The sequence below is a fragment of the Phalacrocorax carbo genome, chromosome 7 (assembly GCF_963921805.1).
Source record: "Phalacrocorax carbo chromosome 7, bPhaCar2.1, whole genome shotgun sequence".
Taxonomy (NCBI): domain Eukaryota; kingdom Metazoa; phylum Chordata; class Aves; order Suliformes; family Phalacrocoracidae; genus Phalacrocorax; species Phalacrocorax carbo.
Genome location: NC_087519.1, coordinates 386,641 through 409,855, shown reverse-complemented (window position 1 = coordinate 409,855; position 23,215 = coordinate 386,641). Strand labels below are relative to the sequence as shown.

Below are 23,215 nucleotides of genomic sequence, written 5' to 3'. Positions count from 1 at the left end.
CTCCTGTGGCTGTGAGCATGGCCTAACTGCATCTTGCACTGGACTGAGCCTGGTTGCTCTCAGGATGGCTGGAAGTGTGGTGGAAAGATATGAGATGCTGTCTGTGACTGAGAGAGTGTGGCTGAGGTCTTTGTAGCGTCAGGGGAGACCCTGGCAGGGCAGTGCAAGGGAAATGGGGAGCTGGCAGAGTGCGAGGAAGCCAAGAGGTTCAGTCAGACCTGCAGGTAGAGAGGGCCCAGGGTGCTACAGCAGTGCCAATGGGAGCATGTGTTATGGGGGTCAAGAAGAAGGTGAACCTGAAAAGGTAGTTGCAAGCGTATAAAGGTCGGGGGATCCTTAGAAGCAGGCTGTTAACTGAGATGATCTGTTTTTATTTCCTCAGAGCTCTTGTCTATGCCAGCCGTAAAACGATTTTCTGTGTCGTTTGCAAAGCATCCGACTAATGGTACGTTTGCTTCCTTGATTTGACGTTCCCTCACATTTCTAACCCCATGCTCACGTTCAGTTCTCTCTGCACATATTCTCCTCTCAGCCTTCTTGTGGTTTTTTTGTGTCTTGTGTATCTGGTGTCCCAACACGCTTCACCTTCCCCCATTGTTTTGTTGTGACTAACTCGTTCATTCATCCTCTGTTACTGCTCAGTGGTTCCTCTGCTATCCCCCAAGGCATTTGTGTCCCAGGTGAAAAAGCAAGAGCAGTGGCTCTGTGAATTGACTCCTAAAGCAGCCTTTAATTCCACTGCTGACATTAAGGCCTTTTTTCACGCTCCCTTCTCAGGGGGGTGGGGGTTGGGGGGAGATATACCATTGCATTTGGTGGGGGCGGATATCCGCTTCATATTCGATAAGAGCATCGGCAGCTTAGGTCCTCGGTTTCTACAATGCAGATTTGCAGGACCAAAACAAGTATAGCCTGAGGCTACGTGCGTGTCACCTGGAAAAGCACAGTCTGGTGGGGGAGAAGCAGGTGCTAACAGCATTCCCTCTGCGCATGATATTCCTCAGCATGGTTGTCTTAGGAATACTGGTAACCTCATGGCTTTCTATTTGCAAACTTGTCTGTTAGGGTGGTCCCTTGGCTACTCCAAGCATGGTAGTGTTGGTAGGAGTAGGCTCACCTTTCCTGCAGACGTTATCCTGGGAATGGTGTCTCTCCAGAACTTTCACTCATCTGCTGTTGGCAGACAATGCTGGTGTGGGCCTGCAGCCTTCCTGAGGAAGGAGGGGATCGGCACCGTGCCACCCAGGGTGATGTAACCTGCTTCACTCCTGTCGTGCTGGTAGCTATGAAGAGGCTTGGTAAAGAACGATGTCTGACTGCGCTTCTAGTGACTCACTATCTCTGCTTCATATTGCTACTAACCTAACACCTGAACTGTGAGTCTTTTTAGGTTAAAGACCATTAGCTCTGTGGTAGCAGATGTCTTGAACTAGTGGTTATTATCCAAGTCTTGCACAGAAACTTTTGAAAAGGTTTGTTTCACAGCACCACTCCTACCTCATGGCTCCTGCTGTTGAGACAAGTTAGAACCAAAGCAGATCACTGAAAGATATCAGGTTAAGTATTTCTGTCTTACGTGATCAAGGCAGCTTCTGCAATCTTCTTGCATAGTAAATATGAAGAAATTGTGCTCTACGTGATCTGGAAGATGAAAGAAGTTCAGAAGACTGTTATGAAGACCAAAGTTTTGGGAAAGATGAAAGGGGAAAGGGCAGCTAAATGTGGCTTTATTGTTTCAAACATCTGAAGGAACCTATTTTCTGTGTTTGCTTGGTTTTGTTTTTCCCAGAGTGGCCAACTGCTTGATTTGTTTGTATGTCTGGACACCATCTGAGCTCACGTGGTGTGTATGTCAGCAGGATGTGTCATTCTATCTTGCCAGCAAAACTTGTACCAAGCGCCAATCTTTCCTAAGCTACACTAAAGCAACTTACCCCGCCCCAAATACAATGAAGTGAAACTGGGTATCAGGTTTTTCCCAAGAACCCAATGAATATTTCTAATGGCAAAGTGCTCCTTAATCAAGAAAACAAAGACAGAGGTCCAGCAGGTGTAAGCTTGAAGTTAGGCATATTTGGTCTAGGCTTGGCACCGGTTTCAGTAGGAAAGATGTTTAGCCACATGAACCACTTGCCTGAGGATGCAAAAGCTATTCACAGCTATGAGTCTGGATTTTATTTCTGAAGAGCTGCCTCTGCGTGGTGAAATGGGGTGGGTGAACCAGAGCAGTGTCCAAGCACAGCGTCAGGCCAGATGCTTTATGCCCTGGTCTCGTGAGTCTTGGGAGGTGTGACTTGAGTCCTGGGGCTGTATATGTGAAGACATGCCTGCATGCTATTATCTTGTCTGCCATGCAAGGATATCACAGAAGATTGCACAGGGCTGTTCTGAGAGTAGAGAAGGCAGGTCAGCACTTCTGTGCCCCCTCTGTTCTCTGAGCACTATGCTCTCAGTCAAACCCTGCTATCCCCCTGCATCCCTTTCACAGCCTCTGGATGTTTGATGCCAGGTCATTTGCTCTCTTCCATGTGCTGAGGTGGCTGGCTGCTTTCCGTGCAGGACTAAAACACTCTGTTGGCAGTCTGGAGTTCTTGTTTCAGCGGGGGGAGGGCGAGTGTGGGCCTGACCTTCTTATCTAGCCAAACCTGAACTGTACTGGACTTGGAACGTGTCCTAAAATTCATTTGCTTGTCAGACTTTCACTTACAGAGATGAAACTTTGCTGCTCAGGGACTGCCCCTGCGCTGCAGCTGTGTTTGGCAAAGGCTGGGCCGGGTGGGAGGCTGGCCTGCTGCAATGTGACTGGGGGTATGTCGATCTAAGGGTATTCCTGACCTGCTCGCTGCAGGAGGGATTGGGCTTCAGTGTGTATGTGGGTCTTTCCCACCCAGCCGCCCTGGTTCTGGCAGCTTCATCCCCACATCTCCACAATGTCTCTATCCCCGGCTGCACCTGCCCCTCTCCTCTCACTCTCTATGGCCCCCTTTCCTCCAGATGCGTTTGAGCACCACCACGTTGCCCAGTTGCTGCGCCGCTTTTCCTCTGACTGTGCCACGAGCCGGAACATCTCCCTGGATGCCACTCTAGCCCATCACCTGCAGCAGTGCTCCTACCACCTGCGCCTCTTCAGGAGCTGGCTGATCTCAGGGCAGGATGACTTGGAGTGTCTTTACGGTACTGCACGCTGCAGCTGCCTCGGTCCCGTGCTCTTGTAGCTGAGCAGGGGCCACTGTCTGCTTGAGAATGCAAAGTATGCTTTGCTTCTAAAAAGGAAAGCATTTCCCTCACCGCATCCCTTAAATCTCTGGGCTGCTGCTGCAGCGAGCTGTGTGGGCTGTTGCACCGGCAGTTTTGGAGCTTTAGGCAGTAGGCTTTCCACATGGACCTGGTGCTCTTCGTGTGACTGTAACTGTGCTCTTTCCATCTTTGGCAATTTTTTGTTGCCTCCTTCCTTTATCCAGGGTAAGCCCTTAAGCTTCGTTCAGGTTAGATGCTGAGTTCCTCCTGGTGTGATGCCCTGCTGACATGATACCCCTGTGCGGGTCTCAGTGGGGTGCTGCAAGGTGCCCCATTATTAACAGAGGAACCAAAGTGAATAGTAAGAATATGGGAAGAAAGAAGATGAAGGAGGCTCTGCAGCTGGTCACATGCAGAGTGAATTTGCTGTGGAAATTTTGGGGAAGTGAGTGCTTGTGGGATCGTTTTGTTTCTAGAGAGACCAAGTTAAGATAGGGTAGAAACCGAGCTTCTGCGTGGCTGCATTGCATGGCATCTTTTCTGCCTGTTAGGACCTTTGCAGTGTGTCATGTCTGGTGGGAAGAGGTAGGCAATTTCAGTATTGAATCTAGATGTGATAAATCAAAGCTTGTTACTGTTTCTCTAGTATTTGTCAGTCTCTGGCACAGATGGGAAGTCTGATGCATTGAGGTCTCGGTGCTTTTAAGACAGGTGCTTTAAGACAAGTGCTTTTAAGATTCCTCTCTGAGAGGGGCAGCTAGCTAGGGCTGGCTGTTAGTGTTTACCTTGCACCATAAAACCTGCTGGGTGCATGCGGCTTGCTGAGCTGTGTGGTGTGATGCATGGACCTCCTTTTTCTTTCAGACCGTAGGTGGAAGGGGCAGAGACAGTGTAGCTGTTCATGTAGTGAAGCAACAGGGTCAAGCATTTTCAGAGCCTAGAAAAGATAATTTTTCTTACACAGTCTGTTGTTTCTTGATATGGCCCTTTCTGTCAGGTAGGCAATTTGGAGATGGCAGTTACTTTTCATATATAATTAGGACAATCCTTGGTCTCCTAGCAACAAATACTAAAAAGGAGCAAAATTGCTTCAAGGGAAGAGATGCAGGAACAGAGCAGACTGCTCCAAAGCCAAAGCTGAGCTTCCCCTGCTGCAGATCTCGGCCATCTCCTGTGAGCTCGGGTGGGAAGAGGAAATGAACTCAGTGCTTTGGGCAGCAATACGCCAAATATTGCAGCACGGTGCTGGGTTGTGCAGCCTGCCCTAATGCAGCCGAACATATGAGTTATGTACCTCAGCATAGCAGCCTTCCTGTGTAGAAATCAGATCTCTGCAATCAGTGAGTTCTTTCTTGCTATTTTCTCAGTCTGTCATGAAGCCCACAGTTAATTAGCACGTTTGGGATTCCTGCTGGGGCTCTTCTCAGAGGGGACATTTCTCTGGTCTCTGTAGCTGACAGCCCGACTTCCCCCTCTTGTGAAAACTACATATTCCTGTCGTCTCTTGGCTTCCAGCCATACTTCTATCCACACAAAGAAAACACGAATTAAAAGACAAAATCAGGGAGTTAAAAGTATGCAGCTGGCATCCATAGTCGGAAAGATCAACAGTGGAGCCCTGAAGCAATCTGTCTGGGAACCTGTGCTTAGCTGTGTGTTCATAGCTGGGAAAAATCAGAATGGGAAGCAAGTTCATTTGTAATGAATTACAGTGGTACGGAACCCAAAGGTCAGGTGTGAAGAAACAGAATGACCCTGTGATGAGTGGGCAGTAAACCAGCACGTGATGTTCAGTGTAAATAAATCTAAATGATGATGGGAAACAGCTCCAGATTCCTATATAAAATGGTGGGCTCTGATCTGACCATCACCACCTGGGGCAACGTGGAAAAGGTAGAAATTTGCAGTCTGGGAAAGGTGTGTGTGATAGTGGTTGGAGCGGCCTGGAGAGGGGTGGGGGGGATCTGCCGTTCAGTGTCTGTTCCACCACAGGAGCTAGGGGCTTTCTACTGGAGTGCGTAGAGGCAGCTTCCAACAGAAGGGATTTTTTTTTTTTTCCTCACAGAGTGAAACTCCTCACCACGGTACATGGGGGAGTTAGGAGCTTAACTGAGTTCAAGGGGAGACTGGGGAATATGGAAGAGGCACATCAGGTTCAGAGCAGTTCTTATCTGCAGGCCACTGGAGTCTGGGGGCTGCCCGGGGGAAGAGTCACTACATGCTGTCTAGTCTCGTGCCCCTTCATTCAGAGCTGCGTCTGGCACTGTGGGCAGGGAGGTGCTGAACTAGGAGGGACTTTTGGGCTGACTGTACAGGCTTAAATTTAGAGAGGCTGCTTAGCAAAAGTCCGAGTTCGTGTACATATCATGTATACATATATAAACACATACAAATATATGTGTGGCATATTCTCCCAACAAAATAAGGCTGGACAGGCCAAGCATGTTGGAGACGAACTTGCTGAGTGTACTTTCTCCCATGGCCTTCAGAATCTGTGCTGAGATTGGGCAAGTGCTTCTTTGAACTCCAGAAGAGCTGTCATACAGACCTTTGGCAGACAGACCTTTTGGGGATATGCCAGGTGCTGTTGGTCTGCCTGTTGCTTTCAGGATCTCCATTGGAAAGGAACAGGTACTCCAACGTAGAGTTCACAACGGGAGAGCTGGGTAGTAACTCGGCACCTTCTGCTGATCAAATTGTAGTAATGTTCAGAACTCTCAGGCAAAAACATAATACACAAAAAGGTATTATTTGGAAAGCAAACAGAAAGACTTCTCACCTGAGACTTCCTTGGCCTGCCTCTGTCTGTCTGTTGGCTGATAACAGTTTGGCTGCTTTCTACTTCCCAGCCTGCTGCAGCAGCAAGTGTGTTCTCCCTTTTAAAGAGCCCACCCTACTCGTAGAGAAGCTTGCTGCATTTGGGACCTCACCTCAATCTTAGTAAAGCTGAGGAACATGCCATTTGGACTGCTCAAGGAATGCTCCTTGCCATGCCCACTAGCCAGCAAGTCTGCTGGCTCCCAGGTGATCTGCTGAATTGCCAGCTCCGCCGGGTAGTCACACTGATTTCATTCCGGGGGGTGCATGTGTTCCATATAAACTCAACTTTCCCAACTCATATTACACAGTGAGCTTTCTATAGTCTCTCTGGGACATACAAAGAATTTAGGAAACCTTGTGCTACCTTGATTCAAATTAGATGCTTCCTCTTAACGAAAGAGTACTGATTTCCTTGAGGGTTTAGACTGGGACATCTCCTGCAGTAATCAAGAAGATGCAAATGAATTCAAGGTCTTCTTTTCTCCCTTGTTCTTCCTTTTTTCCAGTGCAAAAATCTGCTTATTTTAGTTCTGCTTCTAACACTTTTGGTTGAATTCTCTTTCAGACCTCAGGTGACTGAAAGAGATACAGCTAAATGGATGCAAGTACCTGTTACACCCGCAGTGAAAGAGCAGTAGGGTTACACAGCATATAGGGTTCACTCAGAGATCTGTAATGTATTTGCTTGGCATTCAAGCCGTGTAACCATAAAGTAGGTGTTGCCTATTTCAGAAAGCATCATTGTGTAGTCCAGGTAAAAAGGTGGTACTTCTTGACTCTTTCTTTGAGGTCATCTGCTAAGAGGTAGCTGTTCACAAGAGTTGTATCTGTGTGTTCCTACTGCCTGCTGGAGTCTCCTAGAAATCTGGGATTCTGTGGTTTGGACTGAAGGCGTGAGACACACGCAGGTCTCCATTGGCTTTATGTGGTATGGTGTACCAGATGATCTCTGCACAAGGCTCCTCATACCCAAATCACCTTCTTAATACTCTTATGAAGCGGTGTGTGTCAGTACCAGGCAGCTCCAAAACAGTCTTACTCTAAGGGGAGAGTCACTTCCTCCTTGAACATCTGGAGGACTTCTTCATAAACTGTGATTAGCCCGAGTAGGCTCTCCGACAGGGTGCAGGAAAGTGTGCACGTGCCAAGAACGTGAAGCTCCGGGGAGAAGAGCTCCAACTGGAACAGTTAACTCAGCTGTAACATGGGTGGGCCTTCAGCTTCGGCATCATCATGCCTGGGTGAGTCAAAACAGGACCTGTAATCCTCTAGCTGGATTGCAGCCCTGGTGCCCTCACCTGCAGAATGGCTCTTCAGGCAGTACCAGTCTCTCTGCTGCTGTCTTTGGATGCTGCTTCATTATTGATTCAAAGTAGAGGTTCCCCCATAGCTGCTCCCCCACATCACAGGCAGTCTCCTTGGACATCCAAATTAATACATACTAAGGAGACTCCTCTGCCTTGTGTATCTTAAGGTTTTTTTCCTGGAAACAAATCTTGTTTTCTTTACTCTAACAGATGGTTTCTTCCTATTTTACTGAGCAAAAATTTTGGAGACATAACCATGCAGTACTTCTTGCCTGGAGAAGATTACAGTTGACTTTGGGATTCATTTTTAGCTACTCTGGTCTGCAGACCCCCTCCACGTGTCTCTCCCCACAGGGCAGGCCTCACTGTGGAGGAAGCAGATTGTCCTCTGCACCCCTAATGCAGCTAGTGTAGTCAAACCTGAATGAAATGGAAAATGAAATTTGTTGCTTTGTGGGCTGCCGTTTGACTTTTGTAAAAAATTAATGGAATTCTATCTAATTTCTCGTGCTGTTTTCCTCATCACAGACTCCTGCCCTGCAGGCCCCAGGAAAAAAGTGTCAGGAAGCATCAACAGTGGTCAAGTGGTCAGCACTGGGTGACTGTCAGGCTGGAAAGGTTCCTGGGGTTTGCACTCATACTTTATTTTTGTTGCCCCTTCCCTAAGATGCTGGACCTTCGCTAAACGTGTGTGGTGCAGTGGTGATCAGAGCCTTTGCTGGGGACTCTGGCTGCTGCTGCGACACACACAAGGATTATGGTCTGTAGTGGTAACTTCTGCTTTGGTTCTACTCTGGTGGCATGAAACTGTCATTGTTGGCCTCCCCACAGCGGCTAAGCAGGTCAAGGGAGGTGTGCAGGGAAGTGGGCTGCCATATACGAATGAGAGGAGTTCCTTGAAAATAGTAGTGCTTCACCTTGAGCAGGGAAACCTGTGCCTTTTTCTGCATTTGCTTGGGACCGGTTGAGTGACGTAGTGCTGAGCAGGCATTTGGCACTTTGGGGATATAGGTGTATCATTTCACATCAGTAGCATTGTCAGTGTTCCATGTTTCTTTTAATGTTGGACCTTTCATTTCCTCTTCTTATTAGAGGAGTGCCCAAGCGCTCAGATCCCCATCAGGGCCTCCAGTGTAACTTGTAGATATGTTGCTTCGCCCTGTGCTTTATTCAAACTTCTTCGCTTTTTCTTTGGAAACCCCAATAGCTGAGACAACTTTGGCCCCTCTTAAACCAGATTCTGTTGTGAAATGACATTAGACTCATACTGTGCTGCTTCACATCCATCAACACATGGCCGTTTAAGTCTTGCCCTCACCCTTTTTCTTTAGCTCTGTCTCCTAGAACGCCTATGAGAAAATAATGAACAGATACTCTTCCTTATTCAGTACTTCCACTGTAAGGACTTCTCAGCAAGGGACGGAAGGGTATGGTATTCTTCTGGTGTCTTTTATTCCTTCATCCTAACCAAGGATTTGTTATCCTTCATGTCCTGAATTGATGTTTGTAGGCCCCCTTGTGGCATAGGTTACCTCTCTGGACTGTCTGGGGTTTTTTTTTCCTCCAGTAGCTGTTATGGTAGTGAATGTCTCTGCGGCGCTGCAAACTGGTGATGATCTGGTGTGCAGCCTTCTCGTATTGCATGTGGATTCACACCAAATGCCACCTGGCTCATGTTCCTTGCCTCTTGCAGAACTGGGTTCGGTGAGCAGATTGGAGCAGAGGCTGTCCTGGAGGTGATTGGAACAATGACTGCACTTAGATAATTCAGGTGCTCTAGGTCTTCTCCTTAGGGGTTGTCAAGCTGCAGGGATCAATTTTAGCCTGCCAGTGTGCTGGACAGCAGTCCTGACACAGTAGTCTGTCAAGAACTGTTGTACTTTTTGCATTTCAAAGTAATTTTCCTTCTCTGTAGGAATGAACCCAATTACATCCCAGGGCCTTTTTGAGCTGCTCGGAGGATGCTACTGAGTCACAGAACGGGAAGCGTAAGCTTAAGCAGTTTAGAGGCCTTTAAACGTAAGAGGTGCAGAGCAGGAGGAGGTCTCATTCCCATATGCCCAGAGACTTATTTGTTTCTGCCTTGCCCCTCTGACAGTTTCAGATTGGCTTGGTGCCACAAAGCATTGCCAAGAAGCTTGGATGAAGAGGAAGATGCTTTGCCGTAATACTCCACTGGCTTGAGTAGCAAAGGATTTATTGTGAAGGGTGTGATGCTAGCTTAGCTCTGAGCAAGTGTCTGTTAAATGTTGAGATACATGTTTCTACTAATTCTGGGTTTGCTGGCAGTAAAGTCTTGTTAAGGAGACAAATATTTCAAACTGTTGCCCAGCCCTTCTTTGGGAGGCAGTCTGTCAGGTGTACAATGGAGGGTCTGCTATGAGAGGGGGAGGTTCTGCTGCTCCCTGCATTTGTAGCAGCGTGCACTACCTTGCTGATGGAGAGAGGGTGGACTGTGTCCCAGGCTGGGGCATCACTAGTGGTGGGGATCCTTTCATGGAAATTCTGTTGATTTCACACAAATTCTGTACAGCTTCTGTAAAGTGTGGGTCACTGTGCCGAGTTCTCCATCATAACCATGTATTTTAGTGAAAGGGTCACAGGATTTGCAGCAAACACGGCTGCTGCTAGATACATTTCCTCCTTTTTCCCCTCCTTCTGCGTGTGCCTGGACGCTTGCTTTCAGGTCTGTTATTGCATGTGATTGCCTGGTGGTGATTTTCTTGGCCTGAAAGAGGTGACCTTAGGCCTGAGTGTGCCTGTTGTTTGATGCCCAGGCTGCCCAGCTCCTTCAGCCATGAGTGGTCCTGCATGGATTTAGGTTGCTGTTTGCTCTATTCATTTTCTGATTGGGTTTCTTTCCAGGTTTTGAAGGCTGTTCCATGGTTCCCACCATTTATCCCCTGGAGACCCTGCACAACTCCCTTTCTTTGCGACAGGTCAACGAGTTCCTGACAGCTGTGTGCAGGAATTGCAGTGAATCACATGTCCAGTCTACTGCAGGTACTGGTGAGGTGGTCTTGTCTCTGGGTAAGCCAGGGCAGAGTCAAGGCAAGGAGACCTTTTTGTCTTTTACATTATCGGGACAGATCAGCCTGACAGGACTGGCAATAAGCGCAGTCTCTGAAACCTGTTACAGGGTGTTCTAGTCCAAGAGTGAGCTATGGGATCCAGCTCAGAGCCATCCTAGGCCACTTACTTGGTCTGTCTGTGTCTGATAAGTATGGTGATGCAGATACAAACTCCATTTTGGGAAAATTCCTGGGAGCTGAGGGACAGGCGTGGCTCTGAATTTGCACTGTTCTTGAGCTCTTCCCGGAGTGCCTGCTTGTGGCTATGAGCCATTCCTTTATGTCTGTCTGAATATTACTGATCTGTGTATTTTTTTTTTCTTGAAGCTTTGTTTGATTCAATGATTGGCAGCCAGATACCAGGAGACCCCTTTATGTCCCAGCGAATCCTGTCATCATCCTCTTTGCCATTGCGCCAGCGTTCGGATAAGCCCCCTTGGTGTGAGTGTGCTCCCTTCTTAATCGGGGGCGAATGTGATGGTGAGGGAGGGAAGTAAACGGTGCCAAATGGTAGAAGCCAAGTATTGGTGCTCAGGGTTTCTATGCTCTGCCCTTGAAGGAACAGAAACAGAAAGGGACAATGGGTAAAATGGAAAGTAGTCATACGCCCTGTGAAAAAGCTTCCAAAGACAGACACAGAAAGGGACTCTTTATAGTACTGTATATCATGGGGACATCTACTGTTCTACTGTTGGATGGATGCTGTCTCTCCAGACATCCTCTGCTTTGTGCACTAGGACATGGATGCCTGACTGCACTTCCTTTTCATCTCAAGTTTTGCGATTCTCCATGACACGTGGCCAGTTCAGTGTTGGCATGTGGAAATGCCTTACTTTCCTGAACAGTGACATACATGCCTCACCCAGAGCTCCGTATAGGACAGCCAATCATTCAGTTCTTCACTTACGGGCCTTTCTGCAGCCCCAGGCCTCACTTGTCACAGTCTCTACAGAGCTGATGACTGTTAGTTAGTCCCCTTTGCAGATCTGACTGGCACTCGAAGGGGGAAGGGTTAGCCAACAGTTGCACAGCACGTGCCTTAGTAACACAAGTGAAGGTTGCCACTGAAAGAGCAGTCCTACCCTTCTGGCTGTACACTCCTTGTGCCAGGAGTAGCGTGTGTTTGTGTGGGCAGCAAGGTCAGGGAACTGATCTGACTGAAAACAGTTGTTTAATCTTTTCCCCTTTATTGGATTAGATATAATCTAGATCTGTTTTCTAGTTTTGCTCATTGTACAATGTAAGGCAAGAATAAGCATTAGTGGAGAAGCAATATTTCTTCTTCCTGTGGTGACTCTAGCTTAACATTCAGGGGTTGTGTGTGTCAGGAGCCAAGAGGAACAAAGCTGAAGCTGAGAGCATTCTGTAATAACGAGGGAATGAACGAAACTGCTTTTCAGCTCAAAGCCCGTCATCGCGATTCACATTTTGTTCTGTGATAACAGAATCCACTCTTGGCTATATGCCAACATAGCATTGTATGACAAGATGTAAGCATGGTGTTTGTGCTTGGGTTTTCATCAGCTGAGCTGCCAGAAACACACCTAGGAGCAGCTGCAAGCTCCTGCCAGGTTGCATGGCATGTAGACAACCCTCACCCATTGGCTGTAGAACTGTGGGACTGCAACAGCTTGGGTCCACCCAGGCTTTGGGCTGGGGAAATATCAGCTAAATCTTTAAGATTTTTCTTCCTCTTTGCAGACAGCAGTGGCCCCTCCAGTACTGTCTCCAGTGCAGGCCCATCCTCCCCAACTTCTGTGGACAACTGTGCTCGTTTCAGCTTCACCGAGAAACTCTCCATCAGTCCCCCGAAAAGTGAGGAGCATCTGACTAGCCAGTTCCCTGAGCAGGGAGAGAGACAGCCGCCAGGCAGAGGGCTTGACGTGGAGGTGGGGATGTCTGGGTTGTCAGTGGCAGAGCCAAGTACCACAGAGAGCCTGACCTGGAATAAGGGCCCAGAGCCAGGCAGTGTCCTGGAGCTGTGCAAGAAGGAGCTGGCGGAGGAGGATTCTAACCCAGAGGAGAAGAGCATGGTGGAGCTGGATGAAGAAGAGTCAGCTGGAGAAATGCCAGAGCCAAGTAACACAGGGAATCCCAAGGGTGGTGCAGGGTCTGATATAAGGCTGGCTGGGGAGAGAGTGAAGCCAGCTGAGGGGTATACAGGGGGAATGACTGGCCTGGATCAGTCAGGGCTGTCCAAGGAGAGCTTGGCGCCCTGTGAAGAGGAGCTGCTGGGAGAGGTGTTGGACCCAAAGCATATGGGCAAGGAGTTGCTGGGGGGCAGTGCTCCGTCAGGCCAGCTTCTGTCTGGTGACCTGTGCCAGGTGCAGCCACTTCCTCCTGAGGAAAGTGTGGAGGAGCTGCAGCCGCTGTGTCAGGAGGATCAGCAGAATTAGCAGCTCGCTGGACAGCACACTGCAAGCGCTTCTAGCCTGGAGGTAGCCCAGCTTCCTGCACAGCACTTCATGCAGCTGGCTGTCCACAGCACAAGCCATGTCCCAAGACCACAGGACTCTGGGGTGTGGAAGAGTCTGCCCTGCTCCTCCACAAGCCAGCTCTTTGCCATTTGGCAAGAGACAATGCCCCATCTGCCTTGAACAACAAATGCAGTCTTGGTGCTGGCATGGCACCTCTGTGGAGCAGGGACACGGGGCTGCATTAGTGTCCCAAGGGCTGTATGCTTACTGGGACAGCAGTTAGAGGATTGGTACAGCCAAGGCTTTTGGGGTGGTAAGTCCAAATGGGACAGATGCTCCCTTGAGACTTTTTGGCCCATAGCCTTCAGAGAAAGGCGTTCCGGCCCAAAGTAATCAGATCCATCACAACCACCAACCTCCTCTCTGTTCCTTCCTTCTTCCTCTCTCAATTCCCACCACTGGCCACCAAAAACTGGTCCAGAGAGTCCATGGCAGGAAGACTAGGAGAAGCAGAAAGCATTCTGAATGAGTGTGGGAAAGAGAGTAATGAGGGGATCAGGTTAAAGACTGCCACTTGCAAGAGAATGTCTCTGGTGTGGACTTGAATGTTTTCCTGCCGGGCTGGGGTAGGCAGGCAGGAGCCCAGGGATCCAGCCTGAGAGAGGTGGGCAGGGAGGGCACACACGGGTTTTTTTCTAGTCCCCAAGGGTCAGGCAGGGTACAGCTCTGAAGACTTGGTGACGGAAATTAAAAGAAACTGCTATTTGAACAAATCAGGATTATTAGAAACCAATAAGGAGAAATCTTTATTATATATAAAATGAAAACTATTTAATACATATTTATGTAAATGACTTGTGAGCACAAGCCTGAGGGCAAGATTGACACGGGTGTCCCTGCCACATCCTGAGTGCAGGCCAGGGCTGTGCCTCCTGTGTCGCCTGTATTTATGAACAAGTCTGTGTGTCTGTCTGTAGCTAGGATCTGTGTTTTTGTGAAGCTGTGCCCAAAGATCTCCATGCTGTGTTGTGATGATGTGTCTTCACAGTAAATCTATGCTGTGGGTCCCATGCCTCTCTCTGTCTCTGATGCTGACTTACACAGCAGTGCATGTGTGCCGGAGCTTGTGGGTGCCTGGGTCAGCAAGCCCTGCTCATTCTCTGCCATCCTGGAAGAGGAACTATGGCTGAACTGATGTGAGTGCCCAGGCGTGGGGCTTTGCTGAAGAAGGCCAGACACCTCTTTTTATTTCCACAGATGAACTGGTTGTTACTAGGGAAGAGGTCCTGGCTTCCCAGGTCCCAGGGTGGTTTGCAGTAGAACGAAGATGCTGGGGCAGTGTGTTTGGCTCCTTTCACTTGGTCCACACCTTCTCATCAGTTCCAAGCATGTCCTGGCTACCATGTCCTCTTCCTCATGCCTGATAATCCCTAGCTGCCAGTTTGGCTATTTAAGAAAGGTCATATTTACTTGCCCTTGAAATGCAGCAGTCGTACAGCTGCCGTGAATGCAGCACGGTGCTAGGAGGAAGCCTGGCTCCCTTCTTCCACAGGGCTGTGCCAGCCTGCTCGCCTACGGATGCGTGCCGGGGTCCGAGAGAAGGGCCTGCCTCGTGCTGTAAGGAAGCTCTCTGGCTTTCACTGGCAACACTGCGTTGAGGGCCTGAAGAACAGATACCCGGCAGGTGCCGGTTGGCCGAGGCCGCGTGCCCGCAGCGTGCCCCTGCGCCGAGCGCTGGCTGCGGGAGGCAGAGCGGCGCAGGATGCTGCTTGCCTCCCCCGGCAGCGCCTGCACCCCTGATCCCGCTGTCCCGCCTGCACCCTCCCAGGGTCAGTAGTACATGGCACCTGCCAGCGCTGCTGCTCCAGCAGCGGGGTCCCTGCCGGACACAAGAGCTGCTTCTCCTGCCGGGATGTGTGTGTTTGTGTCTGGGGGAGGCAGCGCCCATCGCTGTGCCCATGGAGCGGAGACGAGGGCTTGTGTGGTTGTGACGGACCCAGCATCGCCTGCTGCAAGCTGTCATTGCTGAGCGGGGCACGGCTCCTTCGGCGGTGGCAGGAGCATGTCACGGAGCAGGGTCTTGTGGGGTCAGGGCCTGGCTCTCAGGTGCTCACCCCAACACAGCTGGGAGCTTGTTGCTTTCTAGGGCCCTGGAGCCTGCTGGTGGGATGGCTTTACTGTGTACGAATGTCCGGCAGATCTCCTGACTGTCTGCTCCCCTCACTTTGGAAGAAAACAGGCAGGGGATGCTCTCAGTGCCAGCTGCCCTCCTGCCATACTGCTAAGCAGTGCGGGAGACAGACTGGACGCTGGGTGCCGGGGAGCCCGGAGAGCGCTTTGGAGTCGGGAACCCTTTCCTGCAGAGGAAGCAGCTACTGGCTGCAGTGTCTTGTGCTTCCATGGCTTGGCAGGGGCAGCACAAGTGCTATGGTGGCACTGCCCAAGAGCTGCTGCTGCAGGACGTGCCATGTCCTCAGAGTACAAAAGTGGCCTTTCTTGCAAGACCCTGAAGGCCATGTTCTGCAGGAAGGGATGGCTGAGTGCTGCAGCAATTGAATTCCTGGGTAGATTGCTGCCACTCAAAAGAACCACTGTTATTTATGCTATTCTCCAATCTTCAGCTCTTTTCTTCACCTGGAAATGAAAAGGGACTGATGCTTGGGAAGCAGCTCACAGCTGTGGCTCTGCAGCTCAGTGACAGACTGAGCCCAGGAGGCCAGAAGGGGTTTTGTTGTGATGAAAAATACAAACCTCTATATCCTTAAATTGAGACTATTTCTACAAATGCTAAATAGTGTCTAGCTGCGGCTTCTGAATATTTCTTTTGGTTGGTGGGGTCCTCTAGCCAGAAGTAATTCTGTGAAGTTTGGTTCTCCAAAGGTAGGATCAGAGGGCTTCCCGATGCAGGGCAGAGTAACAGGGAGGCAGCCTGGTTACTTGTGGCTAGGAGTGTTTATGCTGTGGAAGCAAATGTCTTGAACTCAAAGGCAGGTGTTATCCCACAGGCAGCCAAGAAGAAACCAGGGCTGCCTGTAGTGGGGCAAGAACTGGGTTCTAGTCTATGTCTGCTCTCTCCAATAGGTAGGCCAAGAAGGGATGGTACCCTTTATTTTAAAAGAGCCTCTTTCAAGAATTTTGTGGTCTTTCATGACACTCTAACACTTCCAAATGAGCACCTGCAGTGTGTGTTGCAAAATCTGAGCACTGACCATCTGCTCCTACGCAGTGTCTTTACTATGTTTTTCTTGGCTTAGCAGCAGCAGTGATTAATGACAAAGCCCCTTCTAAACAGAAGGGTGGTGTAGGGAAGTGCTGTGAGTCACAAAGGAGGGAAAAAAGGACAATTGCACAATTTCTGGATACAATCACAGGAGCCGATATTTTTGGCTTAATCCTGCCAAAGTTGGTTCTGGCTGATGCATAAGCTGCACTTTCAAATGCTTTTGGGCTCTGTATGTGGTGATACGCACTGCTGCTGCACGGTCCTGGGTCTCTGGCTGGGTGTAGCCACAACCTTCGCCTACAGTAACTGGTATAGTTTGGAGCAGGCTTGTCAAATCCCTAGCAGATGCAGCTACGCAAAACACTTTTCCTGGTTTGTTGTTAATGTGTGCAGTGGAGAAGCGGTATAAAGCGTCCAGGTCGTGTGGCAGAACAGGCAGGCAGTACCAAGTAGCTAGAGTACAGCAATGCCTGGTGGAGGTGGTGGAAAATCACAGGTCCTCTGTCAGTCAGCATGTACAAGCAGAGTCCTTGGAGCAGGAGAAACTGTCAGGTTGTATGACATACGCAGGCTCTGGGTCTTTGGCATGGCGAGGTCCAGGCAGCCCTGGTTGTTGAAACAAGAACAAACTCAATGTTGCTGCTGTTGCCTTGGTCATGCTTCTGGCTCATCAGTTTGCAACCAGTGAAGGAGATAATGAAGGGAGGGCTGTGTCATTGCCTTACTGGGACCTGTCTTTTGCTTATCTGTTCTTCTAGTTTCTCAGAGCCATGCCACTTCCCCACAAATTACTAACCCTTATCTCCCCAAGTCCGACGCAGCAAGTGATGGACACAGCTCACCAGCCTTCTGTCCTTGGTGTGAGTGTCCCATTTTCCCCCCTCCTGGGGTCCAGGACTGCTGGCTCCAGCGCTGCCCAGCTGATGCCTGCTCTGTTTGCTGGCCTTAGGGGAACAATAGGCCCAGGAGTCTGAAGGATTGCTGCTTGCCTTTTCTTGTTTGAATTGAGAGAAGGCAAATTTATTGCTGAACTGTTGCCCTGGCAAAGCCAAAGCCTGCTTTGGAGGTCTGGGCTGATCTAGTTCCTCTTTGCAGACACCTGCCATGGATCAACACTGATGTTTCTATCCAGGTCTCATGGGCACACTACCTCAGTGTGCTCCCGCTCATTGCTGGAGCAGTGTTGCTTCCTCAGGACATGCTTACGTGACTTATACCACTTCCCTGCATGCTGCCGCTTGTGTTTTCTGCTATGGTAACCTGATCTTTGTCGCCCTTCTCCTGCAGAACAGCCTGTAGTAGATGTGTTCACCACAGCCTGCATGGTCCATCTGATCAGCTGGCCAGGGAGCTCTGCTCTGCCGGACGGTGCTGAACAGGTCCTCAGACTCCCAATGCTGTACGCCTTTGGGAAATGCATGTGTGGTCACAGACTCTCAGTTAGCAGGAGCATGGCCATATCCCTGTGCTTGTTTACCTGGAAAGCAGCTGTGGAACTAGTTCCTGGTTTATGGAAATGCTTTGTGGTCACTCCCCTGTCAGTAACAGCTTTGGCAGCTGCCCTGAGCTCGCCATTACGTGCTGCACAAGCTGTGGTATGTGCCGCGGGCATGACGGCCTCCCTTCTGAGGGTCGTAGCCCAGTACCTGCTTCCAATTCCCTTGCTATTGTGTTTCCTCCTAAGGGCTCCCAGGCAGGAGCAGAGATGACTGGGCATCAGCCTCTCCTGCGTGCTCTCCTGCACAGGCAGAGCAGAGGGCTGCTGTCCTAGTTTTCTGCTCAGTAGCTAAAGTGGCTTCGCCGTCAGAGGTCGGTTTGGAGTGCTGCAGAGGTACAAAGGCTCACTGGTGCAACAGGGACAGACAGCGTGTGGTGCCACATCGGTGCCCTCATGCAGGGCACTGCCTGCGTGGCTGGCAGCGGCTCCCAGCCCCGCACTGCAGCAGCCTGCCTCCCAGGGCCAGGGATGTTTCTGTTCAAGGAATGCCAGCAGTGCGGGTCCAAACTGCCATTCAGTGAGAAGGCTGGGCGGGATCGCATCAGTGCCTATAAATATCTGAAGGGTGGGTGTCAGGAGGATGGGGCCGGGCTCTTTTCAGCGGTGCCCAACGCCAGGCCAAAGGGCCACGGGCACAAGCTGGAACACGGGAAGCTCCCCCTGAACATGAGGCCAAACCCCTTCCCTGTGCGGGTGCCAGAGCAGGGGCACAGGCTGCCCAGAGAGGCTGTGGGGTCCCTTCCCTGGAGACATTCACCCCCCGCCTGGACGCGGCCCTGTGCCCCTGCTCTGGGGGTGCCTGCTCACGCAGGGGTGGGACGGGGTGAGCTCCAGGGGGCCCTTCCAGCCCCCGCCAGGCTGGGATGCTGTGGTTCCTGAGAGGCGCAGGGACAGGCAGAGGCCTGCAAGGGCGAGCACGACTCAGGAACTGTGAGGAGCTGCAGCACCAGCAGGCCAGGCCGTGGCAGGCTCCGCACTGGCGCATCGAGGGCTGCGTCCCCACCTGGGCCCTCGGCCAGCTCCGGAGGGGAGGTAGCTGGGACTGTAGCTGACCCTGCTGGGGCCAAGGAAGGAGGGGTGGGCGTCCCACATAGGCTCTATGCCCCCCGATGTGCATGTCCCTTCCCTGGGGCCACAGGACGTTTTAGGCAGCTGTGTGTGAAGGTGGAGTGTTGGTGGGACAGCCGGGGCTTGCCTGAACTCATCGGCTGGGAGGCAGCTGGCCAGCACCGGAGGGAACGCATGGCAGCGGTGGCTGTGTCCCCCGCCTACAGGATGGACTCGCTCAAAGAACAGCTTGAAACAGTTGGAAGTGTTCTTGTTCGCAATTAATGTGGCTTTATTATTAATGTGTAGGGCTCCTCTCTTGACAGCAGTTAGTTACAGTGTGTTTCACATGGAAATGGGCAAAAGGACTGAACTCAAGGAACTAAATTCAAATAGAAACATGATGCTGAAAAAAAGAATCAGGGCTCTGTTCTTAAAACATTTAGCATAGAGGAAGCTAGGAGCACAAGTTGCCATTTCAATACAGTTAAGACGTTCACTTTTTTTAATTATAGGTTTAAAATAGTATTTTGTACCTATTACATACAGGAAGAGTACGCGTTGTTGCCCACATGCAGAAACAAGCAAAAGCAGAGTTTAACTGTTTCTCTCTCTAGTGTTGTGTTACCTCTGGCTCTGGATGGGTTCTGCTGGCTCCTGCAGGCTAAGCAGGGTCAGGCTTTTTTAAAAATTGGCATTTTTACAACTCTTTTTCCCCATAGTAGGGGGGAGGGAGGGGAGATGAGGGAGGAAGACAGAGAGGAAGGGAAAGAAGCTGAAGGCAGAAGAGACTGCCACAAAAGACTAAAAAAAAAACAACAAGTGGAGCCTTGAGGACAGGGAAGCGAACCGGTGTAGGATAAAGCTGTCCAAGCAGCATAACTGCAGCGGGCAGGAGCACAGCACGCGGAGGGCAGGTGTTTTTACTGGAACACATGCCAATGGCCGCACTCCTGGCTGGAGGATGCAGGCACCTTGAAAGCCTCGCTCTTACTGCTGCTTAGTCAGAATTGCTTCAAGTTTAAAATTGAGAAAACATTCATGTGTGGGTCTATCTAAAGTTAGTGCATTAGCTTTTGCACCTAGCCACGCTTACGGATCCAGGGAGCCAGTCAGTGAGGGTCACATTTTCTCCTCTAGTGTCTGGCATCCTGCGCCTGCACTGGCTGGCAGCCAGTGCCATCCGCAGTTGAGCCAGGATCTTCCCAAAGCACTGAAGGCATGTCGCCCCCCCAGCAGTGTCTGGGAGGAAGCAGGAGTAGGTGTGTTACTGCCTACAGTTGCTTGCCATAAACAACATTCATGGATGCTGACTCCATCGGGTTACAGAGAATGACATTCTTCTAGCAGACACACTGTGAGTCCATGGTTAAAATGAATACAGCACAGAGCAGGGATTTGCTAAATCCCTGCGTAAGCTCACATGCTCCTAACAAGGGCTGTGTCAAAAGGGCTGGCTGCTCCTACGAGAGGGGCTGCTAGCCTCAGGCTTTGTCCTGCAGCTGCTGGGTTTTAGACACAGCCTTGCAGGCTGCAAGCAGAGGCACCCCCCCCTTTTCCTGCCAGCAAGTTCTCGGTGTTCTTTTTAATGTCCTTTTTTTGTTTAAATTGCAGCATCTATGTATTTGTACTGAGAAACCTCTGAACTGACACTAAGAGCACATGACGTCATGTTAACATGTATAAATTAAAATATTAAATCCACACAAAATGCAGCTTAACATAAAAAAATAAATATATAAATTAAATGCAAAATAAACCATTCCCCTAGAAACTCCATTTTAGTCCTAGGAGCAGGTTTCTAAGCAGCATTTTCTTTATGGCAGCTGCCAGAAAACCAGCACTGAGACTGACATGTCCCAGGCAAGTACAACACAGGGTCCTAGGATGCTTGTTGTGAGGCCAGACCTCAGCTCAGGGCCAAGCACAGTAGATGATACAGCAGAAGGAAATACCTTTGAGTTGTATGCAAGCCTTGCAGCACTGTTTTCTAGCTCGCCTCTCCTTCCCCAGAGCACAACCTACTGCTACTCTCTTTGTCTTTCAGAAAGATAAAAGCCATCGTTAGGATAAGCCCCCGCCCCTCCCCCGCAGGTGTGGCAAAGGCTCACCGGTGCTGCAGGCTCAGCACCCCTGAGTGTGAACCCCTCTGGAGCTGCTCTCCCTGCAGGGGCTGGGAGCCCCACGGCTGGAAAGGGTTGGCGTGCCAAGGAGGCTCTGGGTGACTGGTCAGGAGCAATGACACGCTCATGGCATAAAGCTACACTTCTGCCAGGATGGCCAGAGGGCAAGGACATACTCCCACAACAGGTGTCCTAGCAATGGGCTGCGAGCTGCAAGGTGTGCACAGCACAGGTTTGACAGCACCTCATCTATGCTGGCAACAGAGTCTCCATGTCCCTGCCATAGATGTGGAGGAACTAAGAGCAATTACATACGAAACTACTTTCCCCGAGTGTTTTTGGAAGGGGGTTCTCTTTCCTCACACCGCAGGTTCTATTCCCTGCATCCTGGACACTTAGGGGGACCACAAAAAGCTTGAACGCAGCTAAGAGGCTTGGACCGCTGGCATGCAGGCAGTGAGGAAACTGCTGCCGCTTGCAGAGCTGGCATGTCAGCTACACTGGCCAGATGCTAACCTCCCTCAGTACGGCAGGCGGGTTCCTCAGCTGCCTCACCACAATCCTCAGGAAAGCCTTTGGTTCACAAGGACAGGGAGGTTTCTCGTACATCTCAGGCCAACAGTGGCCAGGGTTGTTTCAGCCCTTCTGCTTTAGAGGGGGCTGTAGTTGTGCGTTTGGATACTCCTTTTGTGTGACTGTTCAGGCAATAGCCCCTCTGTGCCGCCTACTGCCACACTGCTGATGTGCGGGAGTAAATTGGCCACTCTGTGCAAAGCTCAGGTTAGCATGTTAGGAACGTGCTCTTTGTAGCAAAGAGCAACAGGCTGAACCCTCCCCTCCCAGTGCTGCCCCCCACCCCAAACAACACGTGTCCTTCATCCCAGCTCCTTGAGCAGGAGTTGCAGGATGCCACAACCAAATACTTGGGACAGAAACCTGCACAACTGGCAAATGGTGGTCCTGCCTAGTTGGAGTACAGGTCCCCTCGCTCAGAACACCACCTGTATGTTCAGGATGGGAGACGGAAGAATGACGTTCACTGTCATGTTACAGCTGGAGGGTTTCGCCTTCCCTCATCTCCTAGGTGCATTTTCTTCGCAAATGAGTTTTCTTCTCTGCCCCCCCATGCACTGTCTACATGCAGCAGCAGCACTTCAGCCCTCACCAGAAAGACGAGGTTCATGGTGCTACAAGTTAAACGGCAAGGCAGCCAGGAAGAGAGTAGAACAAGCTCTCACAGCAGCAAGGCAGCCAAGATAGTCTACAGAAACTGTACAGGCAGCAGAATAAAGCAGGGAAAGTGAAAGTGCCCCTGACCTGCAACTGCTCTTGCACAAACTCTTAGCTTAGTCCAGAATATTACAGAGCCCTGCACTTCTTTCTCATGGCATCCAGTGCTGAGCTAGATGGATACCCGATTGCCTGACAAATGGGAACCATGTAGAGGACTAAACCAGAGAAGAACTGGACTGTGATTAGATGGTGTCTCTGATGTTGCATCGGTGATTGGAGAGTCAATGGATGAAACCAAAGTGTGGGAGATTTAGAATTCGATCTTACAGGCTGGAAAAGATTCATCCTGCATGACAACAGTGCTGCTGCTTGCCAGTACCATGATGTTTAGCTCCTGCTGTTTCTCATGGGTCTGTTGGTACCATTCTCGTGTCACCTCAGTATCATGCGTTGGGATCAATGTCACCTGGGAAAAGAAAGCAGCAGGGATGATTGTCTGAGAACAACTGCAGTGACAAACAATGCCCTTAGGAGCTGAGGCTAAAATTTCCCATCAATTTTGGAACACTGTACCCTTGGTACTGCTTGTTCTATTTAATGTCTTTCAGATGTCAAGGTCTCTAAGGCAGAGCTGGTGCTTTATTTTATGCAGTACCAGTACAATGGTGCTCTGAGCTGGCTGCGAACTGGCAGAACTAACACCATAGTGATGAAACTGGCTGCAGTGCAGGGAGAGCATCCCTCTGTAGAGCTCCAGAAACAGCCTTAGAAAGACCCTTCAGTGTGAAAAGGAACAATGCTGCGAGTGTCTCTGTTACTGGCCTGAGATTAGACTTTATGTGCTTATTGACCCAATGTATAACTCAGGGACCTTGAAATCCATGGCTGCTTCGTCTGAAAGAACATACACACTTTCTTGTACCTGTCTTCAGAAAGAGTGCCCACCCAGGATGCCCTGCAAACCCAACTAAGCAAGAACTGTGTGTAAGAACACGCTGGTTTAAAAGCACCAATAAAAAGTTGCTCTCAGAAAGATCTTCAGCAAGCAACGCTATCAACAAATGCCAACGGGTGTGGGACTGATGAAAATTCAGACTGCAATGGTGCTTGTTTTCGCTTGAGGATAGGCTCGTCCTGCAGCAGATAAGGACAGGATGATCTCTAAATGCTTCCTCCCTGCAGAAGGATGTGGAAAGGAGAACATATCTGCTTCCACTCACACCGTTTTGAGGGTCTCCT

The 23,215-nt window shown here is 50.2% G+C and overlaps 2 protein-coding genes across 9 annotated transcripts in view; one reads left to right on the top strand and one right to left on the bottom strand.

The window, feature by feature from the left end:
• Positions 1-13,922, top strand: part of PPIP5K1 (diphosphoinositol pentakisphosphate kinase 1) — a 50,999-nt gene extending 37,077 nt beyond the window's left edge. For 4 of the 7 annotated variants that reach the window (XM_064455904.1, XM_064455906.1, XM_064455902.1 and 1 more), the window contains 4 exons: positions 383-445; positions 10,230-10,367; positions 10,763-10,876; positions 12,137-13,922. In XM_064455904.1, the coding sequence (XP_064311974.1) occupies positions 383-445; positions 10,230-10,367; positions 10,763-10,876; positions 12,137-12,831 (1,010 nt within the window). In that variant the 3' untranslated portion in view covers positions 12,832-13,922. Of the gene's footprint in view, positions 1-382; positions 446-2,994; positions 3,175-10,229; positions 10,368-10,762; positions 10,877-12,136 lie in introns of all 7 variants that reach the window. The other 3 variants (XM_064455907.1, XM_064455905.1, XM_064455908.1) reach the window with 2 other exon arrangements.
• Positions 13,923-18,886: 4,964 nt separating this feature from the next.
• The window catches only part of MAP1A (microtubule associated protein 1A), a 73,084-nt gene continuing 68,755 nt past the window's right edge, over positions 18,887-23,215 (bottom strand). For both annotated transcript variants that reach the window (XM_064455899.1, XM_064455900.1), the window contains one exon: positions 18,887-22,442. In XM_064455899.1, the coding sequence (XP_064311969.1) occupies positions 22,287-22,442 (156 nt within the window). In that variant the 3' untranslated portion in view covers positions 18,887-22,286. The remainder of the gene's footprint in view (positions 22,443-23,215) is intronic.